The sequence below is a fragment of the Lonchura striata genome, chromosome 2 (assembly GCF_050655825.1).
Source record: "Lonchura striata isolate lonStrDom1 chromosome 2, ASM5065582v1, whole genome shotgun sequence".
Lineage (NCBI taxonomy): Eukaryota > Metazoa > Chordata > Aves > Passeriformes > Estrildidae > Lonchura > Lonchura striata.
In genome coordinates this window covers 23,383,511-23,401,253 of record NC_140704.1, presented here as the reverse complement: position 1 = coordinate 23,401,253, position 17,743 = coordinate 23,383,511, and the positions used below count along the sequence as shown (strand labels likewise).

At 38.0% G+C, this 17,743-nt stretch overlaps 1 protein-coding gene across 7 annotated transcripts in view; it reads right to left on the bottom strand.

Annotated features, from left to right (window-relative positions):
• Positions 1-15,105, bottom strand: part of AKAP9 (A-kinase anchoring protein 9) — a 103,832-nt gene extending 88,727 nt beyond the window's left edge. For all 7 annotated transcript variants that reach the window (XM_021551652.4, XM_021551655.4, XM_021551653.4 and 4 more), the window contains exon 1: positions 14,874-15,105. In XM_021551652.4, the coding sequence (XP_021407327.3) occupies positions 14,874-14,921 (48 nt within the window). In that variant the 5' untranslated portion in view covers positions 14,922-15,105. The remainder of the gene's footprint in view (positions 1-14,873) is intronic.
• Between the last annotated feature and the right edge of the window lie 2,638 nt (positions 15,106-17,743).

Here is a 17,743-nt window from a genome sequence, read left to right as displayed (position 1 = left end):
CTACCAATTTATTTAAACTTTTATAAAAGAATGAGGGAAGAAAGGTTTTACTGCCTTGCTAAATTGTGAGTTTTTAGTAAGTTTTATGATGTTTTCCACTAATTTTTGAACTAGAATACTTCACTGCTTTGCTATGACATCCTTCACATCTCACACAAGTATTTTGAAAATCTGCACCCAGAAGATGGCTATATATATTAATTCATTCTTAAAAGCTCATCCTGATATTAGATTTAGATACTCTGAAAGCATTAGTTGTTTTCATACAGTTACAGTACTATTCACTGGACTGTATGAACATGCCATCCCACTATCCTTTAGGAACAAAAGTATCAATATTTATCTTCAGGCACTTTTCTGAGGTGTTTTGGTATCCACATAAGGCTATGAATAACTTCAGCTGTGGCATCCATTTAAGAACAGTAAGCTCATGGAAGTGCAGGATCCTAAATGAGATAAAAATGTAGATGAGATTCTATTACCTGAAACAGCTGCTCTTTTAAAGGTGTATGTAAGTCTGCACTATGATTTTAGTATCAGTTTCCTATGAATGAAAGCACAGGATGTGATATGTTTTGCTGACACAAACAAAACACAGACTTTAGGAAGTGCACAGAAAATTTGATCTCTGGTGTTTTAAGTCAAGCTATCAAGTGATCATATCTTAGTAACACTTAACAGCTGAACAATAAGTGGTAGAGGCTGTGACAGGCAGAATAATACATAAAATTTTTGAGCTCCAAAAGGAGACCCTAGTTATCATGGTCTTGATATGTAACAACATGATACCACTTCACCTTAATGAAAAGTTGCCAAAATTCAAACTTGCCAGATATTGTATTAAAACTTAAGAATTTCTTAACTAATAAAACTAAACTACTGGTGGCATGTAGTAGACTAAATTAGGTAGGGTTCACATGATACATGACATCAACCATATGGAAGGCAGATTGCTGTGTGTTTTCTACTGGCTTAAGTCATACACAGCAATCAAGACAAATCCTGTGTTCAATGAATCTGATCAGATGAAGACACAGGTAAAACAAAAACAAACAACTAACAATCAAAAATGCCTGGAACTTGCAAAAGGTATCACATTTTAAAGCCTTTGAAACAGATTAAATAATTGCCTACAAACCACACTTGACAGAAAAATTATTAGACAGAAGCCATAATTAGTACAGTATTTCATACAGGTAAACTCCTCAGCAAGTTTCTGCATTGACATTTTTTGTAAGGTACAATCACAAATATGTTTAAGATTTTAAGTACTTTTCTCCACTCAATTCTTGATGAATTCAGCCTTGTGAAGCAAGTTATGTTCTGAAAGTAAAAGGCAGATACTGCCCTCCTGAACAGAAGGCAAAAAGCACTTAAGCATTAAAACTATGTACTAGGCTGCAATTTTATATCTGCTATTTCTTTCAATATTTGTTTGATTCAACAAAATTGTAGGTTTAGGATTTACATTTACTGCAATTGATTTCTACAGACCCAGTGAAGTCCAGTGAGTTACAAATAGGATGAATTTTTCTCATTCTTACCTGCAGAATCATACTTCATGAATTGTTCACAATTAAATATTTAAATAAACTATAAAGATGAATATGCCACAGAACACAAGAAATACAAAAAGAAGCAATGGACTTTCACAGATAGTGAGTGTCAGTCAGGCTTATGAAAAAAAATAAGCCCCAAACATTTATTTTACAGCATACTAGCAACTTAGAAGCTAAATATACACATTAAAACATTATTCAGAATTTCAATTTCTGGAAAACAGCAGAGTCATCAGACAGATATCGGTATGTATCACCAAAATAAATTTACTAACAATGTGAACATTGCTTATGTAGTAACTTCAATTTATTTTGCCTTAAAGCAACTGGTTTAACACCTGTTCTTTAATAAGTATATAGTTGTATCAGCTGTTTGACTAAATATAGTTAAATCAACAGCTGGAGACGCCTTTAATTAATCCCTTGGAGTTCTTAGAGGGTAACTATTTTAAGAAAACAACTGCAATACAGTAACACGGTTAAGCATATCAGCATGTTAATTCCACTATACTTAGGTCTTAAAAATACTCAAGTCAAAAGAAATGCCTTACAGAATAGGTACAGTCTAACTATGCAATTAAATACTAGAAGTAATCAGGTGGTTAGTGAATTTTTGCCTTATTCTGTAATTTTCTTCCTATGCTGCCCTTCTTCCCCAAAAAAATAACCTTAGGAAAACATTTCTGAGATTGTAAGACATTGAAAAAGTGAGTCTACCTTTTCCTTGAGCTCAAAGCAAGGCTACATTTCAATCTAAATTTTGGTAACGATGGATGGAAAGAGGCGAGTCAGGTTCTGGTAAGAGAAATTACTTTCACATCTCCTATGTGCTAGTTTTTCTTCTCAATTATCATTTTATTTGTATTAAACACACATAACTACAATTTATCATATCCAAGAAAACTTTAAACAACTTCTACTACCACAAAATAAATGACTGCTTAATGAGAACAAATGCTCTTATTAGTTCTAAAAATACCAACTCTTAACTTTCCAATTAATATCAAAACCCATACAGAGTAATTAACACAAGATATTGAGACAATGAAATTTAAAATACCATATAAATGTTATATTTAATTCAGAAGCACACAAAACTCATAACCTACAGCCATCTGTGCCTGCCAGTTAGAAGGCAACTCTAAAAATACAAAAGTATGCAGAAGCAACAGTTGCCAGTAACTCCACACTGTGCTTGTCAGTTGAATTACTGGCAACCTGCAAGTTTGTATGCAACACAGACACTTTATTCCATTTATCAATTGTCTTGCATGTTTAAAAGTTAAGGTTGACATTTTTCATTTTTATAAAGATTGAACTATTAACACGAAAACTAAAAAAAACAGAGTAATTAAAAAGCTTTGAGAAGGAAAGTAATGATTCTCAGGCTTCTAATAATGGTATCCTAAATTCAAGCTACTTACACTTTTATTTGATTTTAGCATTACCAGACTCATTTATGTTATTCTTTACATTAATTTATGTAAGAAATAATTATGAGCAAAATCTATGTTTTCAACCAAAGAAAAATCCCCAGAATAAATTCACTTTCACTTTTTTATAGCATTCTGTACATTACTTCAAGTTGCTTTCTTGTAAAACACTTCAAATCCATTTTCCTCACACAACTAGTTACATGGACATTATGGTTCAAGTTCAAGAGGTGTTCTTCCCCAACCTAAATAGATGAAGATAACACCTAAAAATAAAGAATAAATAAAAAAAGATAATAAAGAATAAATAAATGAATAAATCCCCCAATAAATCCTCTTTTCTGCCAATGGGAAAGTGTGTGAACTTTCCTCTGCCACTTTTCAGGCTACTAAGACTTCATGAGTTTTCTGCCAGCCTGTTCTTTCAGACTGTCAAAGTGTCTTTGATAAGAAGCCCTATGCCGCAATTCATTAACCTCTCACTACTGCAGTATCATCCATGAGCACACAGAAGCCACACTCCCCCCAGTTCTGCAGGTCATTTACAAAATATCCAACTGTACACCTGAAGAACACTACTTACCACTAGCTGGACTTTGCCTCAGCAATCTGAGCAGAGCAGTCCAGCTAATTTCCTGCCCACCTTGCAGACCATCTATCCAAGACACCTATCTTCAGTTTGAACAGAGATCACATCAAAAGCCTTCCCGAAAGTCAAGGTAAACAAAATCTACCATTCTCTCCCCATCTACTGAGACATTCAGTTTATTACAGAGGACAATTAACCTTAATAAATTCCAATCACACTCTTGGCCTTCCTGTGCCTGAACATGGGTTACAGGAAGATCTGCTCCATCATCTTCCCAGGCACTATAGCCAGGTTGACCTGCCTACAGATCCTGATACTCCTTCTCACCCTTATTGAATGTGGAGCTGATGTTTGCTTTTTTTCTCCTGCTTCATTTGAAATCTCTGAAGGCAATGACCTTTCAAAGATGAGCAAGGAAATAGCCTTGTAACAATAGCACCCAACTTCTGCAGGATGCTGGGATGCATTGTACTCAGTCCCATAAATGTTTATACATCAAAATTGCTTAAGTGGTCCCCAGTTTGGCCTTTACAGTGGATAATACATCAGACCTCCAATACTCCCATTAAACTCAGTATCTGGAAAGCCCAAGGACAGTCCTTACCACAAAAAAAGCAAAAAAAGCCTTGAGTGTTTCTTCCACATCCTTTTACACCAGATTATTTTGAAGTCTAAGCCTCTTCACCATGTTTGCCACACACTTCAGTTTAGTACTGTGTATATACAAACATACATTCTTTCCACAGCTAATAATGTAAATACTGAGTGACACAGGCTTTGTGGAAGACTGAATGACCACCTACTTTGAGAGTAACCATTAAAACAAATAATGCTAAGCCAAATTTTCTATTCATTTGTAACATGAAATGACAATTGTACCTTAACCAAGTCTTTAGTTTGCTTATAAGATGATGTCACACAATGTCAAAAATCTTTAACCCTTTCGGCAAGTTCTTTCAGATCAACCCTAGTTACCTAAAGGGGGTCTCCTATTAACAGTTGTGCAGATCCGCAAGGACCTTAATGTTGACAATTCATTCAGAGAAGTCTGTTCATTCTTTTAAAGAACAGTCTTTGCCAGTCTTTTGAGACTCCCTAATGAGCATATACAGAGTCTTACTGGTAATGTCAGGATAACTGCAGCCGTGGTTACAGTGTATTACCAAGCATCAATGTGGATTCCAGTGAGCCAAGGCTGGGGATAATCAACCATTTCTCAAAAATCATGAATACTGATTAGAATCCCACAACAAAAATCCTGACACATCTATAGAAAATTGTAGTCAGGCAACAACTACATCCTGTGGGATCTTAATCAATACTCCATTCCAGCTCCCATAGTTTGTCCTTCCACAACACACTGCAATTATACAACTGCAAATTCTAATCAGTTAACTTTAAAAACTACCATTTCTACAGCACAGAGCTTTAAAGATGCAACAATACAGCAACACATAAAGAACTGCATGGAGAGAATCTATATGTGAAGAGGCTTTGCCCAGACTTCTCTAGGTAGCTAATGCAAGAAAACTTGAATCACAAAAGCATTTGTCATTTGTGCCGATGCCTCAAGGGGGCTACAGCCCACTGCATGTTTTTCCTTATCAGCAGAAGTCCTGCACTACCCAACAATGCATATTTTTTCCTTCCTCCTGCATGGTAACATTCAGTCATTATACTAAACGAGGGAGAAGAATTTATTAGTTACTAGCTGAGAAGGGTCAACAAAAGTAATTTTGGATGTTACAAAAAGCATAAAATGTTGATTTACTTTAAGTCTCAATGCACTGTTTACATTATCCTGATTCATGTAAAGTTAACTTCTTCATCCTAAGAGGAAATAATTTAGTTGCATTTATGTAGAATACATCTACATTTTTCCTCTCCAGAGTGTCCTCTTTAGTAAAAATGTAGCTGTGACAGAGATATTTAAAGATCAAAAACTGAGAGAAATAAAACCCAACAGGTAGAGAAAACATGTAAAGACACAGCAAGATCTCAGGAGTTGTGTTTGCATCTAATTTCTCATTAACCAAGAAGTCTGAAGGAAAGAGGCACCTTTAGAATGAACAGACTCTCTCTAAATAAGGCTTTATTAATAACCAACAGAAGATCGTAATTTTTTTCAACTTGACAAGCACCAACTGACACAGAACCTGAGAGGTTACATCTTTGGCAACAAGACAATCACCTTTTCAGATACAGATAAATTGTTTAAATTCAATTCATGCTAAGCAGGAACTGATAGCCATTCATTGTTAATAAAAACAAGTGATGTGATGACTTCCATCCAGTTGTCAATGCAATTTTTTCAGGAACATTGGATTCAGTTGTTTAAAGCAGAAATTCTGGAAAATTTTGGTACATTTTAAAGCAATTATTCATACACATTCTGGCCATCTCTATGCTTCAACTCCATACAAAAATGAAACAAAACTTAAATTTGCATTTTAAGAAATGTTTATGGTTTTATTTCTTTTCTTTTTTACTAAATTGCAAATATTTCAGAACAAGTCCAACTCAGTTGTGCTTCACCATTTTCCCACCTTGTTTATATCACTTTTACATTAATTCCCACCATGTGGCAAGTCTGGCACTGAATGGACAGAGTGAGAATAATGCCCACAAAGTGCAGCTTGTAAGACAGAGACAGCTCTGTGAGGAGCTGAGAAGACATAAGGGAAGAACCAACTGCATGAATTTCATGCTCAGTGTGCAAGGCTTGACAGGCTTGTACTATTTTGACAGGCTTTTATCACTTTTTACACGCTGCTGAATTATGAGAAAAGCAAGCTCACAAAGACATTGATATTGCTCACAAAACCGCACTTGTTTGAGGAGTCTTGTTTTTGGTTTTTTGCTCGGATTTCTTTTTAAGAAAACTATATTGAATTCCTAGAATATATTCCAAATAATGTCAAAAATCTAACGCATCCATCTTTAAGAAGTCTTGTATCAGGACATCCTTCATTTCTTTTAACACAGCAAACTAGGCTAGCTAACACAGCATACAACTGAACAGACCAAATAGGGTTTTCTTATCATTGTTATTAAGCATTACCTGTACCTTTTAATTGAAAATATATATTCTCAATGCAAATATATAGGTTTTATGTTAAACCAGTTACCTCCCTTAGACAACCTAAATGACTTGAGAAATTCTTAAATATTTTCCCCTTGTTTTGTGGTTGGATACTGGAGGTTTCTTCACAGAGAGAGTTTAATGACAAGTAAAAAGGTCAGCAAAGCCAGAATTAAGGGATAACCACTTCCATCAAATCACAGCCTACCCCTGATTTGAATAAAATTTTATGCACTTACTCTGATTATTCTCTGGAACACCTGTTTTATCAATATTTGTACAGAAACATGTTCAGTGCCAGAACGATCCCATCGATTCCATCTCTAACTCCACCAATTTTCTTGGTTTTCTATGTCTATCATAGTTTTAGAGATATTCTGTAATTTTAATTTTGCCATGGCAGCACAGTTTTCATCAAATCTAAGCTTTCCTCTAAAAATATCATGAAAATGGTATATATTCTCTTTACCATTATGATTTCCCATTATCAAGAATTTTAAAATTTCTTCATGTTCTGAGATTTAGAAGCATAGACCAATAGACCACCTCTTCTTTGTTTTGTAGACCAATAGACCACCTCTTCTTTGCTTTGCCATGATGTTACAACTCATGTTGTTAAAACTGGGATTTGATCACTCCCTCACTACCCTCAACTTAGTGTTTGGTATCTAGTCTCACATTCCTTTGCCCAGCTGACAACTGTTGCATTTGCTCCATCCAAAGGAAGCTTGCTGGGGCTCCCTTTTAGAAGAGGAGAAAGGCAAGAGAAATCATTCAATACTTCAAGAAACTAAGAATTCTAAGAAATCTGAACATTTTTATTAATTGTTCAGTCTTTTCTCCACTAGTTGTAAGAAAGGTAGTTATAAAATGTTAGCTTCTCAAGAAATCACAGGAAAATGAAGATTCCCAAAGATTTCCTTCAATAAACAGGAACACCAGAAGCATCAACACAATAGGGTGTGCCAACTCTTTGCAGTAAACAGACAAGTGTCTCATCAACATAAATTTCAAGAACTACTTATGTTTCAGCATAGCAGTTAAAAGACTGCAATTATCAATTGTGTTTTGTTGAACTGTGGTACATTTATGATTCCAAATTCAAAGTGACATGCCAGCATGTATCTGTAACAAAATTACTTTGCAACAAATACACAGAAATACCTTGAAATCTGTCTCTGTGAGGCAGATATTTAAGACAGAGCTTTCAGACCCTAAATTAAGATTTTCAATAAGTGTATTACTAGTATATAATCTTATGTTGCAATATACAGTAGTTCAACGAAGTTGGACCTACTTCAGCAACCTTATTTTCTTTTGTCCTCATTTTCATTCAGGTTTTTCACTATTCCAAACTCTAAGATGCTAGAGTAACCATGTATTATTCTACAGTTAATACCTCTGTACATCAATATTTAAAAGCAGCTGATTGTTTGGTTATACCCTTTTGGAAAAAATACAGGATTTCCTTGCAACACCTACATATGCCAAAAAGTTTAATTTCCTTAGCGTATCAGATACACTTTAGTAAAAATCCTTCAGAATTAATTTGTGGTGGTGATCAAGCTTATTGCTAAATAAGTACCAACAAACAAACTTTTCTGGATTCTAGTTATAACAAGGAAATAAATGTTGCAGTCATCTCGGTTTTGCTATTGCAACATGCATACTAAAAAAATAAGTAGTTGGAAAGAAGACCACAGAAATGAGAGAGACTCATACTAAAACAAAGACAGTCTTGAAAGCAGGCAAAGAGCAACTTTGTGCTTTCTTTTCTGTAATTCCTCCTCCTTACACAAGGAACAACAAAACATTTTAAATTGCAGTTTTACAATGCCATTTCTTGCTTTCACAGTGCTATTAACAATACTGTCTTGACATTTCTCTGTTTTTGTGAAATTCACAAGCATTTTGGATTAAAGAACAATTCTCTCCAATCTGGCAAACGAAGAAAGGTTATTTTCAAGTTATATTTATCTGTATTCACAGAAGAAAACAAGTATAAATTACAGCTCGTTCTACCTTGCACCACTATTGGAAAATAGAGAGCTACTTTAAAGACTTGAACAAAAGGGCACATTGATAAAAACATCTAAAACAAATAATTAGGCCCTATATCAAAAGCAAGAACAGATTTCTGGAATGAGGGAAATAGACATCAAAACAATATGAAAAAATCCCACAACGTTTTTCCACAGGAAAACTTCTAGTAGTTTCAATTTAAAAGAGTGTTGAAATCCCAGATTTCAACTGAATTACCTTTTATTTTTTTAACAACTACCTAATAGAGTCCACAAAAAAATTAAACTTTCTTTTTATTTCTTCAAAGCAAAAAAAAGAACACTGAGTAAACTGTAATGACCTGGTAACCTATCAACCTCAAAAGAAAAATTAAATGTATCATACTAATTTTTCTGCTATTAGGCATACAATGTGTCTTGAAAATGGTCTCACATATTTCCATTTGATCTCTCATCCGAGCTTATGTACCATCCCAGTAGCAATCTATTATCTAGACTGAATATATTTATATCTCAAATGTATAGAAAATAATTTTTTCTACAATACAACTTAGATATCCACTGTTTTGAATAAAAATAAATGCATGCACAACAAGCTGAACACCTCACACTTTGTTCCTTTCTCACCTCTACTCAATTTCTGTCCTATCTACTTTTACTCAATAAATTTTAAAACCACATGTGTTCTCTCCAGGGCAATGTTCAGTGTCCTTATAGCTGTGATTTTCTCTGCAATACAAAGTAAGCTTTTAAGATTACTCATGTTCATAATCAAAATCTACACATGCAATTCCACATACCTTCTATTATTTGCCTTTAAATTGACAGAGATGCAGATTGGAGTGAGCAGATTGAAGCCTGTAAATGAAAAGAAATCAAACCCCACAGGTTCAGAAGGACCTAGAAAAAGCAATAGCTTTGCAGGACAACAAAAGAATGCCTAGGAACTAGATACAGATTTCTGAGGATTTTAATGTGCAAGAAAAAGAGTTCTTTAAAATAAGTTGTTCATTATAGTGTTTTTTCCCTTTCACTATACTCTCAAGCCAAAGCCTTCCCGCACCTTTCCAGGAAACTCATGAAAGATCCAGTTGTTTCCTGTCTTGTCTGTTAATACACACCAACATCTTCAGATACAGAAAGCACCACTGCCATGCTGAGAACTTTTACCTCGAAAAGCTTCTTCCATGCATAATTTATGAAGAGTGACCACAATGACTAGGGCTTTATGATGAAATCAGCTCTTTGTGATATGGCAAATATGACTTATTTTTAGAGAAAAGCAGACTAGGAAAATGGAGACTGAAAATAAATTCCTCCTTCCATAATTCTGTTTATTTTTGTTCAAGTTGTTTGAGGCAGACAGGAAAAACAAAGTGAACAGTCTACACTTGAAAGCAAAAGATGATGTGTTAATAGCCCAGCTATTTAATAATATGTAAGTTTTAAATTTATTTAATTTCATGGACCCTTAAATTTGCTCAGTTGGGTAGAGGATGGAGCTGATAGCACCAAAGTTGTTGGTTCAATCCCCATATGTAACTGCCTTAAGTTACTTAATAGTTGAACTTGATGATCCATGTAGGCCCCTTTCAACCCAGAATATTCTGTGATCTGTGACTTCAGTGATGAAAAACTCTAACAACTACTGAGATACTGTCTTTTTTCCTCTTCAGGTATATTACAGGGAGTTTAAAAGGACTGTGTTTTATACAATCTATCCTTTGAGTTCTTCTGGGGATTTTGATTAGAGCTTTAATCACTGAGTCACATAATTATTCCATGTTTGCTTGAGTGTTTTATTTAAAAAAACCCCAAAGTATCAACACCTTCCCATGAGACTTCCAAAACTACTCAGTCCAAAGAGGCTAGAGAAGAGTGAGGAAAATCTTTTTCTTCCCTCAAAAAAGAAAGACACAGCAATGCAAACAGTAAACATTCCCAGACTCTTAGACAATGCTATTTTAATAATACATGTAATTTTCATCTTCAGCCATCTGAAATACTTACATGCATGACCAGATGACAAAATATGCAATTATTTCTTTTGACTATTAAATTTGCAAAGATAACTTTCCAAATTAGTTATACAACCTGTAATACTTGTCTACCCAGAGCCATTAGAGCTTCTGCAACCGACATCACTGTTTTATCAGCTCAGTAATTTTCTGGTACAGATCAAAAGCAGTAACAGCCTCTCTTCTCAAGTTGATGGTTTAAACTAAACCAACTCACTAATTTCTTCAGGTTCTCCAACAATTACACAGTTTCTTAGAACAGTGCAACAATGTATTTCAAGCATTCATAAAAGCTTTGAAAAACAAAACATTAATTATGTATTTCTAACATCAGACCTGAAATCCTAGACCAACCCAAAAGAACTTACAAAGTGTATTAGCATCTCTCCCTTGTTCACCCCTCCCATGGGAAAAGCAACCATATAGCTATGGAGGGCCCTTTGCTCACTAGAAATTTAAACACTTATTTAAATACTTTGCTAACTAAATTTCAGTACTGTAAAATGGATCATTCCATAAAACCTGCTATTGCTAGCTTCATCTCAATTTTGCCAGCTATAATAGCTGTGCCTTTCATGTGTGCCTGTGTGCACAGAAATTAAAATATTTTTATAAATTTCAAAAGCTTTACACCAAAATACCCTCAGCCACTTTCTGACAAGGGAATCCAATCACCGTGGTCTTATTCTGAAGCTAGCAAACTCTGTAGTTTTGAAAGCTGATCAAGACAGTCCCACATCCTAATAAGAAAAGCCAGTTCCTAAGCTGCTAAATACATACATGAAATTAAAATACCCAATCCAACTACCATAAATAGTACCCTCTTTGATGTTAGATGAGTTTCCAAGCAAACTGGTGCACACAGGAATCCGCACATAGTATGCCATATCAAGATCTTCAACCACCATCCTCTATTGTCCTTTTTTACACATTCACTATCTCAGGCCATCAACAATATTCCAGAATCTCCTCAGCAAGGCACAAAACACATCTGATGGATTTCTTATGTCACTGTGTTTTAAGGCACTGATCAACCTTTCAGGCTACATCTATATTTCTGTTGCTGGTACACATCTTCTCCCTTCCACTTTCCATCACAGTCAACACTGTTTGCCTTAACTGGCCTTTCTAACAAACACTCTTCTTGCTTCCATAATGACATCATGAGATCAGATAAAGAAACAGCCTATCTGGGGGAGAAGAGAGTTCTATACAGGAACTGAGAGATCATTTTCAATGGAAGGAAGACAGACATTTATTGAAGCTGGGTTAATATTCAGCAGATTTACCTCATGGCAAAAGAAAATTAATGACTACAGGTCTGAAAAAAGGAGTGTGTAATTTCCTGGGTTTAACTTTGTGCCACCCTTGCCTTTGCAGGCTTTACCAGACAGAGCAACAACATGTGGTGCAAACTGCTTCATAATGCAGACTTGGGTGTAGTCTCCCAGAATCAGCAGGTACACATGAACATTGGTGAGCCTCCATCAAGACTTTTTATTCCACTTTCAAATTATGTACTGGCAAAGGCTGTGTGTTCACACTGAGACCTATTCTGCCAGGCTTAAATACACCTAGCACCATTCAATCAAGGTAAGATTCAGAATGCAGCTTCTCGTTTCCAGGAACAATAAAGAAGGACTCAGAAGAAAATTAATTTGCAGAAAATCCACTTTTAATACACTTCTCTGTAAAAGATCAATGTGGGGGGACAGTGTCTTGAAGACATCAAGACGAAGTTCCATTCTAGATAGATTCACACAAAACCAAATACCACATTTGCCTACTTGATATTAGAAAACAACCAAATGGCTGCTTTACAAGCAAGTTCATATTGTTAAATAAGCAGACACTGAGATTCAGCAGTGCTAACTTTACAAGGAAAAAACCAACCCAAACCAAACCAGAATCCAGGTCTCAATGGTGCATAGTAACTCCACTGTTAGCAATGTACCAGCCACCTTCATGGCATCTACTAGACTCTTTCACCAGACTCCCAATCACCTACATTAATCCTGCAGTTTATGGAACATCTTATTTAAAGTTTGTCATTTCAGGTGGACGGTTTAAGGTGTCTGCAGTATAGCAATACTGCACTTTTTGCACATATACTTAAACAAATTTTCTCAGCTATTTTACTTAAATAATTCTCAAGTGATAAAGCTCAAAAGTTTTCTGGATGCTTGTTGCTGTGGTTTTCAGAAGATAATTCATTGGAGCCAAGCAGTTTTAGGAGATGCACTGATTATACTGTGAATGTGCCTGAAAAAGAGAAAAGCAACTGCAGGAGTAACTCCTGCTTTCATTCTCTGTTAACACAATTTCTTATTTTCTGCTTTTATCAGTGATATTTGTCACTGAAAGACTGTGACCTAATCTCCACTATACAACAGATTTCTACATTCACATGTAAAAAGGGGGTAAAGGCAACAAAGAACACAAAAAAAAAATCTGAAAAAACTCACACTGCTTTTATAGTCCCTTTTCACATAAACCATGTATAGCTTTAAAGAGTGATAATGACTTAAGTCACAGGGGACATTTAAAAGCATAGAACCCTAAAGTCTTCAGACAAATACAAGAACAGCATTAGGTTTTAGACAGAAAAGACTAGAACAATTGTGAAAGTTATAACAGTACTCTTAAAATACAGAATAAATTAGTAAAGTGTACCTGTCTTTTCTTGAAGTTTGAAAAAAAGCCACTGAATACCTGCTAGAGCAAATTTTTGGTTCAATTTTCAGTAATTGTCATTAATTTTCTGTGTTAACCCCAGCCCAATATGGGCAGAAAAATCTAAATTCTTAATTGTGCTTTATAATACTGGCAAATTTACTTAATCCATTTTCTTTATTAACTACTAATTTTCTGCAAAAAAAATAGCCAATCTGTGACACAATGTACTGCCACCAGGATCTAATTTCTCCCAGAGCCTTTTATGAGTACTACATAATGGTGTGCAAACACCACTCTTGCACTAAGCATTTAAGGAACAGGTTTTTCTATATAAACATACAAATCCATCTAGGAGATTTTCCCAACAGACATTTTTAACTCAAACACACTGAGTTAAGAGAAACACACTGAGTTAAGAAGTTTTTTACCAATATAGCAAAATACCTATTCAATACTTTTCAGATGAACTATATGTTTTCTATAGTCTGCATAAATCAGATGTGAAAATGATGCTTCATAGTTTCATCTTTAGCTTGTCTTCATTTTGCCTCAACTACTAGCTCCTGCCAAGTTACATGTATATCTTCAGCATGAATGACTGATCAACTTCTGAACTCTTATCATTTAGCTATGATTACAGGAAGGAAATAGATGATACCTAACACCAAAACGCTAATTTTATCTAGAATGCCATTAATTAGCTTATCTCGTTGACCACACCAAAGCTTTCTTTGAAGTTAAAAAAAGGTCCTCCTGAAGTGTAGTCTGGTCTGCTGCCCAGAAGGCGAAATGCTTCACAGCCAGTGTGTAGTGAGCCATGCTCAAGGTAAAATGACAAGCTCCCCGACTAACCCTTGGGTTAGCCCGCAGAGCAGCGCCTGAGCCGCCTGACAGCCCCGGGCGGTGGCGGCTGCGGCACCGGGGGGGTCCCGCGGCGAGTCACGGCATTCCCGGCCCGCCGCTGGGGGCACCGCTAATCCTCGGCCGCCTGAGGCTTTCACACAGCATTAGCTCCACACTCAGAACAGCTGTCGGTTTCATAAACTTCCTTACAGGTTCACAGGGTTTCCCAGGCTTATGAGGTAAAGGGGATTCGCGCCACGACGCGAAGGGTAATGAGGTTAACGCTCCTTCTCCTCCTCCTCCTGGGTTCTTCCTCCGTCCGGCGCCGCAGCGGGCGCTGTCCGGGCTGTCAGCGTCCGGCCCCGTGACCGGCACCTGTGGCAGGCCAGGTGTCGGGGCGGTGCCGCCGGGCACCGGCCCCCACCGCCCGGCCGGGAGCGCGGCGCGGCCCCGCGGCGGGCGGGGGAGCGCGGGGCGGGCGGCGCCAGGCGCCTCCTCCGCCCGCGGCTTTGTTCGCGGCGGGGCCTCGCGCCGAGCCCCTGCCGCAGCCCCGCTCCGCCGCCGCGCCGCGCGGCTCGGCCCGGCCCCGCTGACAACCTCCCCCGCCCTCACCCCGCTGTCTCCCCGCCACGCCACCGCCTCCTCCTCCTACCTTGGCTTTCCCAGCCTCCAGCTTCTTCAGCCGCTCCTCGTCCTCCATGGCGTCTGTGCGGGAGAGCAGCGTGTTACCGGCAGCAGGAGGAGGGGCTCGCCCCGCGCCCTCCCCTCAGCCGGGGCGCACACGCTCGCTGTCCGGTCCGGTCCCCTCCCGCCTCACAGCGCCGACAGCTGCCGCGGCGGGGCCACCGGCGCCGCCATCTTCAGCTCCACGTAAACACGCGGCCGGGGAAAGTGACGTGCGGCCGCCCGCCCCTCCTCCCGCCGCCGCCGGCCCCTCCTCCCCGAGCCCGGGCCGCTTCCGCGCCTCTGCCCGCCGGCGACCCCCGCCCAGTCCCGCCGGAGCCGCCCCCGGAGGAGCGGGCTTGACCCTGCAGGGCGGCGGCGGCGCCGGGGGCAGCGGGCGCGGACGGCGCCGGCGGGCACACCCCCTCCACGCCCCCTCCACACCCCGCGCCGTGCGGGCAGAGGCGGGGGTCCCGCTGCTCACAAAAGAACAGCATCGCCGAGGGGCCGGCGCTCGCTGCGCTGCGACGCAGGGCTCTGAACGGGCAGCGCCCGAACTCTGCTGCCCCGCCAGTGCCGTGGCTACAGGGCTAATTCTGACAGTTCCGATTTTCCAGGTGCTGTCCTGCTCCTGCGCGCGCCTCGCACAATTGCAGGGATCCTACAGCTCGCTCTAAGGCTGGGCAGCACAACGAGCTTCCCGAGCGTGTGCCGCAGACTGTGTAAGGATGATAACAAAGGATGTGTAGCCCCCCATGTTAACATTACTTACCATGCACTCATCGTGCCCGACGGGCTGGAAGAAGTGTGTTAAAAGCACAATGGGGAATATGGCACGTGGCTATTAAATGCTCATACAATTTCTATACCTCAGCAAATACAGAGCAATATTCTGAGATAATTTAATCGTCTACTTAATGTGTGCCTTGAAAGGCGAATTGCACTTTGTATCACGTGGTCCTATTGTGCTTTTTCTTTCAGTTCCCCCTGAGGTGGGTTCGGTTTGTGATGGTGCGATAGATGGCACAGGCTTACACACAAAGGAAGAAAAAAGGCTTCCCTGGAACGTGTACGAGCGGCAATGTGAACGGATTCCTTATTCTGCATTTGGAATCATGCTGTTTTACTATATGCAAAACTCAAAGTCTTTCTGATTTAACTTAGATCTCAGCTTTGCTGATCTTTTGAACATGGTTCCTTTATATACAGTCTTTCCTTGCTTGAATTTTCCACCAAAGACAGGATACGCCCAAAAAAACAAACAAAAAAAAATTACAAAAGACAACAGTATTTGCACAGTATTACTGACCAGGAACAAGTTTTTTAAAAAAATCAATTAGGTGTCCTAGCAACAAAACACCCATATTACTACCAAAGTAAACTAAACCTACAATCCGACATTTTAAAGGATTTTCCTTTCCTCCTCCATTACATTTCATGGAAAAGTCTGAAATAATTTGTTAATAGGTACAGGTTATGTGCATTCCTGTGTTTACAAAACCATGCTCTCAGCCTTTAGTCAAAAAGGAACGTATACCATTTATGTAAAAAGAAAACACCATCCATCATACGGAATGAAAAATGTCTGCATTATCTGTTGTTTCATATTTGAAGCAAGACATATGTTTCAGTTAAAGTTCTCAGACTTTGCCATTTCACTACAGGAAAATCGTGTTATAGGGGAAAGCAGCAAGTGAAAATAAGAATTAATCAAAGAGGAAAGATTTTTATAGGAACATAAATTTGAGTTCATTTTTTTAAAAAAATGTTCCTGAGTCACTAAATTGAAGTACCCCCTCAAAGCCTGTACAAATAGAAGTTTTTTTCCCAGCAACTACAAAGTCCTGGACACCCCTGAGGGAAAAATAAATCACCATTTCTGTGTCAGTGACATTCCTCTTGGCTGTTAGAGGCCCCTGCTGTAGATGTCAGTAAAATTTCACACACACATGACACTTAGATTTAAAAATAAATTATTAATTTATCAGTAAATATCCCATTTAGAACATAATTACAAACATCCCAAATCCTATAATTAAATGGGTTCTTGAGTTAATGCTAAAAATTGATAAGCTGAATTTTCCTTTTACTTACAGACTTATATCCATGTAATTATATTATATTTTAGCTTAACACCTAGTTCATGACTATGAAAGTAATGAAAACCATACTGATAAATAATAATAGAATTATGTGGCAATTACTACTAGATAAAATATCTCAAGGAATTATATTTCCATATCCTCTCAACATTGGAAAAACAGGACTTTTTCTCCTAGGGAAATAAAAAACCAAAAAACAAACCCTTACAGTATGATTTCCTACTTCACCTATTTTAATTCTTATTTTATCATTCATGCAGGGCAAGCTGTCTGGAATTCACAACTTGGTTAGCCAAATAAACTTTCGGTTACAGGAAGATATTCATCTTGTTTGCTTAATTCTCAGGATTGACTAATAATGTTCATTTGCTCAAGAATGTAAGAAAGAAAGCTGAATAACTTTAACACTTATTAAATTCACATAAATTAAACGTGTAAACTGCTTTCGACAGCATATGTGATGTGAAAGAGATTAACAGGATAAGAAATACAGATCAGACATTCTACAAAACAGGAAGAATTGCTGTTTTGGCCATCTATTATTTTTATTTAGAACTAAATTTATTATTGAAAAATGTTTGTATATAAAATGGAACTGAACCATCTTCAAATATCAGACCTAATTTTTAGTTGTGTTTGTCTGCAGAAAAGGACAAAGGCTTCTTCATCTACAGCATTTTCTCTAACAATGAAACTCCACATTCTTCCTACCTCTTCTGTTTCCTTTATTCACTGTTCAGAGAATGTATGCCTGGTG